General features: G+C 38.7%; 1 protein-coding gene across 1 annotated transcript; it reads left to right on the top strand.

Annotated features, from left to right (window-relative positions):
* Positions 1–4,741: 4,741 nt before the first annotated feature.
* LOC140272370 (transcription factor HES-2-like) lies at positions 4,742–5,566 on the top strand. The gene is made up of 3 exons (XM_072367789.1): positions 4,742–4,831; positions 4,941–5,124; positions 5,238–5,566. The coding sequence occupies exons 1-3, from the start codon at positions 4,742–4,744 to the stop codon at positions 5,564–5,566; spliced, it is 603 nt and encodes a 200-aa protein (XP_072223890.1).
* Positions 5,567–12,743: the final 7,177 nt, after the last annotated feature.

Genomic DNA, 12,743 nt, shown 5'->3' with positions numbered 1-12,743 from the left:
ATCATTTACTGGTGTCAATGGACAGTGAATCTCTGTGATGTTCACTTTGATGAGGGGCTACAAGCTAAGCTAATAATGAACCAAAGACAAGACTAAAGTATCTTTTCCATGAGGAGTGGCCATAGGATCAAAGATGTTTCAGAGTTTCGAATTCTTGTATCTTTTTAAAATGTAAAATTGTTTTTAGCTATGAATGAATCCATTCATCCAATGCATATCTAACTGGAAGAGGTATCTAGATTGCATTTTGTTTATTTGGACAAATCAGAGACCCTGTTACATGATTTATTTTACTTAACTTATACAAAGCATATTGAATTTTGCCTACACCAACCAGATAAATATTTATGGCATTTTGCTGATGAATAACAATAATGAACCTAAAACTGTCTATTCCGAAAACCGATATCAATTTCAGATATTAAGCACCAGATCAGACAAATCTGTTGTTCTGAAGAGGTTTTTTCCCCCTAACCCTGGAGATCTGTGCACACACAGAGGTTACAGAGACTTCCACTCAGAGTGCCTCTTCTAGATTCTCTAATTTGTCACAAATAGAACTTCTACCACTGAAACCAATAAACTGAAAGACAACGTCATTTGTGCCATACAACCAGTATCAAGTATCATAGAAAATCTAAAGAACATTAACACAATGTTGATTTAGATCCATAGCTTAAAATATGTCTCTTTAACCCTTTATTTTGTTGTGTGCAAAGGACCATTAACCATGCTGGATAGAGCATCAAACCTCCTCCTGCATCATCACATTTTCTTACTTCTATTCCATATGGCATTTATGGAGGTATCTAACAACTTAACTTTACTTTAAAAGTTTGTACCTTTAGACATTTACGTTCAGAAATAAAATATAACCTCATTGGAGTCATATCCTGCTCTACAGCCAGTGTTACTTACATGTTGAAGTGCCCACATGGGCTAATGAACAGAAACAATGTTATGTCAAACCCTGTGGCTGTAGATTTAAAAAAACAGAAAACCACAACATTTCTACTCTTAGATATATTGGGGTTCTGAAACACCCACGTAGAACAGATAATACGAATTTGCTGCCTCTAAAACACAAGCTGTTTTGGCCATACACGATGGGTACTTTGGGTAGCAGAGTAGAATATGGATTTTAATTTTAGACTCTATTTTTGAATCAAAACTGTGTTATCTTGGTATTCCAGAATCATTTGCTTACTGTGCACATAACGGGTTGGATCTTTTGACAGATTTGTCTTACATTTTTGGTGATAATTTGGTCTCTTATCTTAAGCAATAGGCAGAATGTGGCTTTCCTGGTTAGTATGCATGAGGGCTTTTGTAGCCAAATTCCTTTTATGGAGAACAAATTATGAGGGGACACGTTTTTCATTTAAAAAAACATGTGACATTTGGTTTAATTTGTGTAATGTGTTACTTCTAAATATTTAATGTCAATCAAGGGCACTTCTGAGAAGGCTGAATTGTTAAGCGTTTAGGATCTATTCCTATAGAAACTAAAACAATTACTTGATCAATCAAAGTCTACTAACAATTTCAGTGGATTCAAGCACTAGATATTTCAGTAATATGAGTCTGGCATGGCAGTCTAATGCTGCTTATACAACCAAATTATGGCATATCTCATTTTATACTCTAACTTAAAGACTGAGAATGTAGATCTCAGAATCGAGATTTATTTTAAAAATAGTAGATATTTTGTTTCTTTCCTACAAGTAATAATCTAATCACTCTGTGCACTACAAAAATAAAAGTGTTCAGAAGATTTCTTCATTTTCCCTGAGAAACTCACAAAAGTAAAGTCATGAAGTTGGATCTATTGACCCCTACATTATCCACACAGTGTAATCCTCTTCTATAGGTGGATAAACAGTAATACTCAGAGTGATCCAGAATGATCTCGTTGCTTTTACATTTGAATAACCTGCGAAGAAAATCAAGTGTCATGATTTGACTTGCTTTCTTTTTTTAATCTTCCACAAGTAAAATGTGTGTCTCAGGCAGAGAAAACAGACCTTCTCTGTTGTACTTGCACTATTTTCTATCCTCCTTGTTTAAAAGAAAAATAAGTTGTAATCAAAAAGATTTAAGCTAATTCTTTTTGAACAAAAAAAATGGAGTCTGGTGATGAAGATGATTGTGATGTCATTCGAGTCGGGATGCTTGTCTCAACGCTGTTTTGCATGCTCAGACACATCGAATACCAGCCTGTGTTCAGTCCTGTGCAGATGCTTTTGTGCCATGCGGATCATAGAGGCGTAGATTTTGGCTTGGGATGCCAAACATCCTTTCAGGTGCCGTCGCGATTTAAAGGCTAAAACCAAAACGCCTGGAAGCTTCCATTTGGCCGCGATGAAGACCATCATCTTCGACAGGACAGAGCAAGCCGACGCTTTGCAGGATTCACGCCTCAATAAACCTGCTTTGGCTCGTGTCAGTCTCATGCCGTTTATACAACCAAATTATATGTAATTGTATGCTCAAATTTAAGGACTGAGACTGAAGATCTAAAAGTAGAGATCGTGTTGTCATCTATTCACCGTTTGATCTCTACTTAAGTACAAAACATATACAGCTTATCCTTTTATTCTAGTTCATTCCTACAGCCTAATCCAATGATAATATATAAACCATTTTATTTATTTAATTGAAAGATGCCATGAATGACCTGCATTTCAAGTTAGTGCATGAAAAAAATAATAACCTAGTGGCTTTCTTTCAACATGCATGTGCTGGAAAACTGCTTTTGCACTTTGCTGTCGGTCCTTCAACAAAGGACGTGTCCTCAGATTGCACAGATGGATACCCACGCTGAAACCAAGACAAAAAAGGGTCCCAACCGAAGCTTCTCTTGGACTTTTTTTTTTTTTGTCCTTATCTCGAAGGGCCATGTCCCAGACAGGACTCGATGGCAGTTATTTGGGGCCCCATGGGGCAGGGCGCGTGCAAGAGCACGTATCTGCTGGGTTCGACTAAAATAAAGGGTTTAAAACCCCTAAAGCTATATTTTTCAGTCAAAGAACTGCATCATCTTTTTTTTTTTTACCGAAATGATGCCAGCTCGTTCAGGGGCATCTTTTCTCAAGCAAACACACGCATTCTCATTGTTCCTTAAGCGCTGAATTTCTGTAAACAGTTTTGTTAACTTCATAGTTCCCACTCAACACTGTACAGCCTATAGCTGAATGTTCTAGAAGTTGTGTATTTGTTACATCACAACTTTTAATTCAAACTGGATTTTCAAATGTCTTTTGTTTTGTCTTTATCCTTTAAACTTACCACCAGAACCTCATTATTATGCTCAGTGTAGTTATTTTTACTTTGGTAACATAGGACTATAGCGTATTTGTGTTTAGAAGTTTTACTCAAACCTCCCTTTCGCCCTCTATAGAAAATGTATTTTAAAAAACGCGCTCACATCGATGGTGAGAGCGCAACCAGAGCCGGAGCCGGGATGCTGATGGAGGGAGCATGCAGTAACTGTGTGGGTGTGTGTGTGTGTGTGAAGGGGGGCTAAGGAGGAAGGGAGGGGGTTTCCCCATCTGTTGAGCCGGTCGTGGCGCGTGCCGAACGCGTGAATCCTACTGGCTGCTCAGAGGCCCGTTTCGTCTATGGCCAACATCAGATACAGAGTGAAACTCTTGAACCATGTTATAATAAAACCTTTTTTAGTTTGTAATGTTGACAGTTTCATATTTAGTATTGTGTTTATAGCATCTAGGAAACAGGGAGTAGCCCACTTAAAAGAAGTTTTAAAGAAAGAGGTATAGATGTTTGGGCGTGCTTCTTTTCAAGCCCAACTTTTTAGTATTTGTGCTTTTACAATTCTCCTCTCTTAAAAGAATACAATATATTCACATACTACTGATGTACACATCTCTTTTTCTTATATTGCTGGTTGCTACAGTCTCCTCCCGGTAAACACCGTGTTATTGACATTGGAAACATGCCTCTGAGGGCCCATAAGCAGATGTTAATCCATACATAGCGTGGCTTGGGTATCTGGTTTACTCAATTTTTGAATAAATTAATCTAGTCATCTCGGATTCACTCATTTGGCGTTGTGCTTGTTTTGTTGTGGCGGGACGTGGCCATGGGGTCCATGAGCACAAATTACCGCGCAATATTTATTCAGCTGTATAGGCTGTGAGTTTATGGATCTTTTTTTAAATCTAACTTTCAAACCGTCCAATTACAGCATTGTCTGCTCCTACTTAGACGGTGTTTCACTGTATTATGATTGACTTTTGGGTTATTTAGCTAAACTAAATACAACTATATACAGATTAGGCTACTGTTATAATAAATCAATCATTTTATTATTAGAAATTAGTGTGGAAAAAGAAGGGATCTGTGGAAAACTACCGGAGCAGCTGCTTGTGCGACGTGCAAGGGCAAGTCCCCTTTAAAATTATACGTCGAATGTGTAATTAGATTTCACATGGACGTTGACGGTTTAAGTTTTAAACGTGGAAAGGTGCAACATTATTAGAAACCTCCGCATACCAGCGTACAGACGCAGGGGCCCGACGGGACCAGATGGTCCCAATTCGTCTTCCCAAAGGGCCCCCTCCTCCCGTATACACCCCTAAGCACAATGGCTTGAGTTCCCTCCCCTCTGACGCCTCAGAGCCACATAAATAGGAGGCTCGTCAGCTCTGCTGCACACTTGAGCTCAGCCGCTCTAAGAGAAAGTAACTCCTCTCAAAAAGCACAACTAGCACCAAACGAAATGAGTCCCAACATCACTGCAGAGGCCAACCAGCCTCTCCCTGCGCGGTCCACCGTGGCCCAGAGAAAACAAGCCAACGAAATCAGAAAGGTAAGAGAAAGAGATCAACTACACAGCTGCTTATATTGTTAACATTCTCTTCTAATTTCGTCCTTCTAAATACAAGATGTTTAACACTTTTTTAAAATGTTTCCTCTAGACTCTGAAACCCTTGCTGGAGAAGAGAAGACGTGCTCGCATCAATGACAGCCTCAATCATTTGAAGAGCCTGATTCTGCCCCTTGTTGGGAAAGATAACGCACGCTACTCTAAGCTGGAGAAAGCTGACATTCTGGAAATGACTGTCCGCTTCCTCAGAGATCTCCCTTCCAGCCCAGTCAAAGGTGAGAATCCTCCCTACTGCGAACAGTGCAAAATGATTTCTCTTCTCTTATTTCACACGCGCTTCAATACGAAAGTCCAGTCACTGATCAGATCTCTCCTCTTCTCCCTCCAGACTCCGCAGACAGTTACAGAGAAGGTTACAAAGCCTGCCTCCAGCGCGTCTCCACTTTGCTTCCCAAAACTAGCCTGGACCAAGACGCGTGCCAGCGGGTGCACGATTTCGTCCAGCAGTCCATGTCCACCAATGTCACCCCAACATGCCTAAACTGCTGCGCCCAGAGCTCCAGGACTCTCCCTCAGATCCAACAGAGACTCCTGAGCCTCAAATCCAGCTTCAACTCCAGACAGGAGAGCCAGTCCCGCAGCGTCGGCGCAGTGGCTCCCAGCCGAGCGCAGTCAGGCTCGCAGCCGGTTAGCGCTGCTATGTGGAGACCTTGGTAGACTCAATGGACATTTTTTTTAAAATAATGTGTGTTATTTATTTTGTGACGTTTTCTATTTGTATCAAAGTAATGATAGTCTTAACAGAGAAGAAAAATCGTTGGAGTTGCTAAATAATGATTTAATTCAGCATTCGACTCATTTAATGCCGAAGGGTTTGAGCACAGATCTCAAAGAAATTTGAGTCTCCAAACTTTTTAAAATGCAATCCTCTTTGGGGTTTCAAAGATGCGGGTTGTAGACAACACTTTTGTAAAACCCCAAGGGTTATTTTGTTTGAGGGTTGCACGCTGGACTTAAAAGTATTTTGGTCTGTGCAACAGAATAGTCTGTAAACACTGTGTGTTGAATATGATTATGTGTTACTCAGTGATGCCACGTAGGCTAAGGGGAAAAAAAACTGTGATATTTTGTGACTTTTTGCCATTGACATAAGATTTGAAATAAATACACAATTGACACAGATTACTGAGTTGTGTGATCTTTGGTTTTGTATACAGGCGTATAATTAACCACCTTTAATAAGAGATGAAATGAAAGAACCAAAAAAGGCGCGCAAACACAGAAAGCCACAGGTCAGCAGCGCCCTTTGATGCAGATGAGCAGCTGCTCTATTGTTGCTGATGCGAGGCGCCTTGCTGGTTGCCGCCAAAACTGTGGGAAGAACTGGGGCCAGTTGTGTGAGAGGAAACTCGCTGAGATTACAACAGGAAAGAACCAGAAAACACACGACTTTTACAATGATAATTATTTTATGAATAACGAGACAGCCTCTCTTGATTCATCAGTATGAATTCATACTGGTAGTCAGATCCTTTTACATCTACATTTGACCCATTACTTAAAAGTTAGGATAAAACTAAAAGTTTGTCAGTTTCACTATATGTTGCTGAGAAATAGCCTAAATTGATTATGTCAACACTAGAAAATATTATGTTGGTTGGCCATGTGTTTTCTTCATTATACAATTTTGGTTTCTTTCCATAAACCTACAATTCATTCTTTTTTTCATAATAATCTTAACCTTTTCCTCTCTCTGTGATTGCTTACAGTCTGTTTTACTGGAATCATAAGCACCATTCAATCTTATCTTCATATAAAAAAAAAAAACACTACGGAGAAGCTATGGACACTTGAACATAATTGACTTTGTGGGGTATTTTCTTATATTGTCAAAATGTTTATGACTTTGTTATAAAGCTCCATAAAGGATTGTTAACATATTTCAGCACCAATAACCATGTACTCATAATAATGAAACATTATTTAAACCTATAGTAATAAATCTTTCAGCTCATCACAAGTGACCATACAAAAGATTTTGTGGATGTGGAAACAGATCATGAAAAAAACAAGTACATTTAGGTAAATGTATTTTTAAAGAGCTTTTCAAAGATTGAGGAAGATGTTAGAATTGAATGAGTAATACAGATAATTGGATATTTTCCAATTCTTCCATTTGATAAAAGGAATAAATTACAGTATCTATATGAGGCACAGTGGCTAGTGTTGATGAAACAAAATAAACTAATATTTGAAAGTGGGGGAAACTGTAAACAGCTTTAATGTTCTCAAAAGAGACAAAACCAAGGTAACAACGCTTATATTTTTTTGGTAATCAAATATGAAGTTATTGATGGAAACTGTTTTGTTCTTCTATGTTTGTGTTTTGTTTTATTGTTCTATTCTACAACCCTAATCCCAAAAAAGTAGACCACAGTGTAAAATGTAAATGAAAACAATGCAGGGATTTGTTTCAATGCTTTGTTCATGATATAACATAACATATTCAATTTATCCAAAGACTTTGAATATTCCATTGTCTGCTGTCCATGATATCATGAAAAGATCCTGGGCATCAGCGATATCTCTGTACACAGTCTGGAATGGCTCCATCAATGCTGAAAGGTATATCTGTATATATACAGGTTTTAGAGCAACATATGAGCCCATCCACATTATGTGTTTTTCAGGGAACACTATGCCTCTTTCAGCAAGATGATGATTATTGCAAACTGCATCTATCATTTGAGCGTGCTTCATGGTAGAAGAGTCCTTCTGCTGGACTAGTCTGTCTGTCAAACATTGTTTAAACATTTTACCATCTGAAAACATTTGGTGCAGGAAACGCTCATGAAACGCAAAATATGACCAAAATGACCCAGGACTGTTGAGCATTTAGAATCCTATATTAAACAAGAACTGGACAACATTCCTCTCCCAAACGTCCAGCATCTGGTCTCCTCAGTTCCCAAATACTCACAGGCTGTTGTTAAAAGAAAGGGGAGCATCCTACACAGTGGCAAAAATGGGATTTATTACAGATCTTACGTGTATTCAAGAGGGAGACGTGTAAAAAAACAACTCTCTCCAAGATTTTGCGGATAAATGATAGCATTGAGATAGTTTCTGAGTCATCAGAGCCTAAACTTTTTTTTTTCATAGCAGCAGCACAACAGAAAAACAGAGGGAGACAGCTTAATTTATTAACATCTAATAATTATACTTAAGATAAGGGGGAAGACTGTGACTGAAACTTAGGTGGAGAGGTAAGATGGTAATGTGTCTAAATGGTGACATGTTGGTGTCACGTATGAGACTATTTCAGTCAGTGTGGAGAGCAGTCAAGTTCTGGTGGAAGCAGATTACATTTTATTTAACTGAGAGGTCAAAATCAGGTGGTACAACGTGAAACACAATAATGACAGTTATGTCATAAAAAGATGACAAAACCTCTCAGACTTCTCAGTGTGTTGAGGTAGCTGCAGCTGCAGGAGCACTGGGATCCAAAATGTAATTTGGTGTTGGCTTCATGTCTGTATAGCTTAGAAGGAGCTATACAGACTAATGCACTTAAGCATGAAGAATTACGAATTACCAGCCTCTCAATATCACTGCAGGAGGGAAGAACAACAGATGTTAGAATATTGCAGAAATACGCAGGTGTTGTTTGGGAAATTAGTTCAACACAGGAAGGTGACCAGTAGTAGGAGGGAAGGCAGCAACGTATGGTGCCAAACGCAAAGATGAAATGGCCAGAAAGACCTACGTTCAAAAAAAAGTTTTGAGGTTTAACACTGTAAAACCTTAAGATAACAACAGCTCTGGTGAGGGACCACTCTACTGTGTGGACCTCAGAACTGATTTAAAGAGATTAGAGTAGTCCATTAGACAGCCAAAACTCCATTAAAGGCCAAAGATCAGATAAATCCTGTTTAAAATCCCTTCTGGTTTTAAGTATGAATCTGCAGATATACCATCCTAAGATCTGCATTGGCTGATATTCAGCTTGTTGACTGGAGTCGGCCGATCTGCACATAGGATAACATCAAATGATGGCTGTAGCTGATATTAATCTGGTGTGTCCTGGTTCTGTCGTATTGATTTTGTACTGAAACTGACAAGATTGATTTACATTTCATTTGGTTGGGCACATGTAAACACTAAAGAGCCATTAGGTTTGTATGGTTTAACAGGCTAAAAAGGTGTTTGAAATAATCAACGCTATTATCTTTTCTTTAAAAGAAAGGATGTTTTTATATAAAAGGCTATAACACCATTTTTCTTACACATTTGTATCATTTTTGCTTATTCAAAGATAAAGTTGTTTATTCATTCCTTTCACAATTTCTCTGAAAATAACTTACATAAACAATAAGCATCGACACAATTGGTGTATCCCTAATTTTAATTGGTCTGTACATCAAAACACATAGAACAGGGCTAGTTACATTGTTCATTACCAAAGGGTGCGTAGTCATTTAGAGGTATAAATCTAAAATCTTAAAACTATTCACAAACACTACGCTTGCCTCTATGACCACTTGTCTGTTGGGAATATAGAAACCAACGCAGAGTGATGTCAAATCTCCAAAATGAAGCTCAGTTGAACCGTTTGCAACAATCATAGCCTACTGGTGAGAGGTGGTGAGAATGTAATTTGAAACGAAAGTGTTACTGGACGTGGAGAAACGATTTGGCAGTCACGACCATGGCAGAGTTGCAGTTTTGATGCTCTCCCCTTTAAAAACTATATTGAGAATTGATTTTTTTTCTCTTTTTACCCCGGAAATTTACCAGCAGTGGTCGTCTCTGACACCATTGTCTTTCTAACACACTCTCCTTATTGCTGAGGTGTTTATATTATTTCTATATCTTCAGTGTCCAGGTGTTGCTAGGACTTTGACTCAATAGTTAAGGCTTTCCAGACACTGGTGTGTTTATAGACCACTAGATGCAGCTGAAACCACTTGGTCACATACAGGTGATTTCTGCTAAATAAAGTTTCTCCTAAATGGGTGTTTCTTTGTGTCAAAAAGCCACATTTAATGTTCCTCGAGTTTTATATGAATATAATATAAAAGCATCTGCAGGGAAATCTAGATGACAGCCAGCACAAAGACTTAAGATTAAAGGTTTAAACAAAAATCAGAGTTTGTGTTTTGGCTTTTTCAGGTTATTTTTGATTGATTTGAATTCTCAGCTTGTGAGATAATGACTCTAAGAGCGGTTACAAAAAATTGTAAGGTGATAAAAAGAAAAAGTGGAGGTAGTTCAAACCTTATTTGAAAGACTGTAACACTCAGTTTGACATTTTACTATCCAACAGGCATGTTGGAGCTACAGCACAATTATCTGTTTAATAGTTTAATTAAAAGTCTGAAGCAATACAGGAGCGCCGGAAGACTTTGTTAGTTTTATACTTTCAATAAATCTCAAAATGTGTATTTTCTCTTTTGCTTGTATTATTGGTTTCTTACTCAGATGTTCAGGCGATAAACAGATCCCCTGAGCTGTGTCAAATCTTCTCATGCATAAAATGCTCTGTTGTCAGCCAGCCCTCAAGAAACCCTCCCCCACAGGACTGACTGATTGCAGATTTGTCTGGGCTCATGAGGTCCTTAGAATGACTGTCATTGGCCCACTTGAGAAGGATCCCAGGATACAGCTGCTGGTTCCTGTGCAGTTTACCTATGAGACATGTCAGATGATGATGTGGTCAACATGAAACCTCACCGCAACAACACAAACCAGGGTTTGCAAGGATCCCGTTAGTGGAAGTCAGCTCAGCTTTCAACATCAGTTATCCAGAAATTTTCTTACCTCCTCTGACTCAGTGTATCCTAAACTAGCGGCTTGGGAAATGATCATTTCCTAAGGCACTGAACTTTAAACATCAACACTACCACACACGAGCAATGCGTTTCCTTGTGTCGACCACCATGCACTCAAGACAGGACTTGGTGTTTCAATTTCTAATGATTCTGCACAGCACTTAACTTGAATGAAGATGTGTTTGAGTGTTTTTGGGTGTTTAAATGGGAACAGACAGAGGGAGAGAAGAGAGCAATGGTCGTAGAGAGGAGAGAGGGTGAGAAAGGCAGAGTCAGGGAGAGGGGCTGGATTGGGCTTCCTACTCCCCCGCCGGACCGGACTGGACACCTGCTTCCATCCTTAGGTGGGAACAGAGAGGAAAAGAATAAAGAATGGAAGAAGAATAAGAAGGGGGTCTATCAGTTTTTCATTTTTGGAATACCTTCCATGGAGTTGGGTGCCCACTCAGTTCCCCTGTGACACATCATCGATTGGGTACCCTAGCCTCATTGGGTGTTTTGGCCATTTATCACAAGACACCCTCAGCTGGGGAAGGCCCACCAGAGGCTGATCAGACCTTGTGTTGTGTGTTGACTGATTATAATCTGTGTTTTGATGCGTTTTGCTTGACTGGAAACAAATGACATCGCATTAAGACTTTTTTTTTCTTATGACCTGAACATTTTCCTAATCTGACATATAGTCATTAGAAATATGGTTATTGTTGGCTTTTTATTTTTTACATAATTTTTCAGTAATTCATTCAACAAAAATATCAACATATGTCGAAGTCCTATGTACAAAAAGTAAGCGCGCCCTTGTCCTGGCAATAACTACTCGTAGGCATTTTGTGTTTGTTTTTTTCACCAATTGGCCATTTTCCAAAATTCTTTTAGTTGCAAGATGTCTGATGTTTGCCTGTTTCAGACTCACTCAGCATTTCAATAGGATTCAAATCTTGACATTATTGATAATTCTTTCACCCTCTTTCCTCTTTCTCAACCATTCCATGATGGATTCGCCAGTCAACTGAGGATCATAAAACTACTGACGGGTCCACTCCTGCTTCAGCTTCAACCATCTGACTGTCTGCTTGTCACATGCTTCATATTTGATTCCATAATTGATTAAATGAGTGTCTGACGCAGTGAAGCAACCCCAAACCTAAACATTTCTTTATTGGTTTTTAATCACAAGAAATGTAGAGCCATGCTTTCTTTCACACGTGACTTAAAAGTTTTTGTTTATTCATTTAATCAATAAAGAAGACAACAAAATAACATTAATATGTGTAATTTGTTTGTCATGTGCAGCAGTATGCCACCTTTATCAGTCGCATTAGGCACCCATCAAACTTTGCCTGTTCAGATTGCCTGTACATGAACAACAGTCTTCATTGGCTGCGCTTATCATTTTCAATGATCTATTAATCTATATTTTATCAATTGGTCCCACATTAGCAGACTGATGTGGTGCGCACAATTATCGGGTTTTTACCAGGTCATAGGTACATACAACCTCAGAGGAACAACAACACATGACTTGTAATATTGTCTTATTATTCATTTAAACAAAAACAAAGACTAAATGCAAAAGTAGTTTGTGAAAAACTAAGTACACCCCATGTTTAAGTAGCTTGTTGAATCCCTTTTAGCAGCAATAACTTTAAGTTTCTATATGACATTATTAGTTTCTAGCATAATTATTTTTAGAATTATGGCCACTCTACTTTAAGATGTTGGCTTATTTCATTCAAATTTGTGGGATTTGTTTCTCCACAACTCTCTGGACCCACCTCAGCATTTCAATCAGTTTGGGATCTAGGCTTTTGATTGTTCTCCCTTTTCAGCCATTCTATTGTAGAGTTGCTGCAGTGTTCTTTGTCAGGTTGAGGTCTGGACTTTGATTGGACCATTGTCACACACCGATTATTTTCTTTTTAAGCCATTCTGTTGTAGAGTTGCAGGTCTTCTTGGGACAAAATGTCCTGTTGCATGACCCTGTTTTGCCCAAATTTGCCTCACATTTGATTCTAGAATACTTTGGTATGCAGACATGCTCATGCTGGACTCAATGACTGCAA

This window comes from Leuresthes tenuis, unplaced genomic scaffold, assembly GCF_036924035.1.
Source record: "Leuresthes tenuis unplaced genomic scaffold, fLeuTen1.0.hap1 SCAF_16, whole genome shotgun sequence".
Lineage (NCBI taxonomy): Eukaryota > Metazoa > Chordata > Actinopteri > Atheriniformes > Atherinopsidae > Leuresthes > Leuresthes tenuis.
Note: the sequence above shows the minus strand (reverse complement) of the source record. Positions and strands in the feature narration are given on the sequence as shown.

Bases quoted from the DNA above. Each gene is read 5' to 3' on its own strand.
- LOC140272370 (XM_072367789.1), top strand. From the start codon at position 4,742: ATGAGTCCCAACATCACTGCAGAGGCCAACCAGCCTCTCCCTGCGCGG. The intron at 4,832-4,940 runs GTAAGAGAAAGA...TGTTTCCTCTAG, and splicing joins AAGCCAACGAAATCAGAAAG to ACTCTGAAACCCTTGCTGGA. The intron at 5,125-5,237 runs GTGAGAATCCTC...TTCTCCCTCCAG, and splicing joins CCCTTCCAGCCCAGTCAAAG to ACTCCGCAGACAGTTACAGA.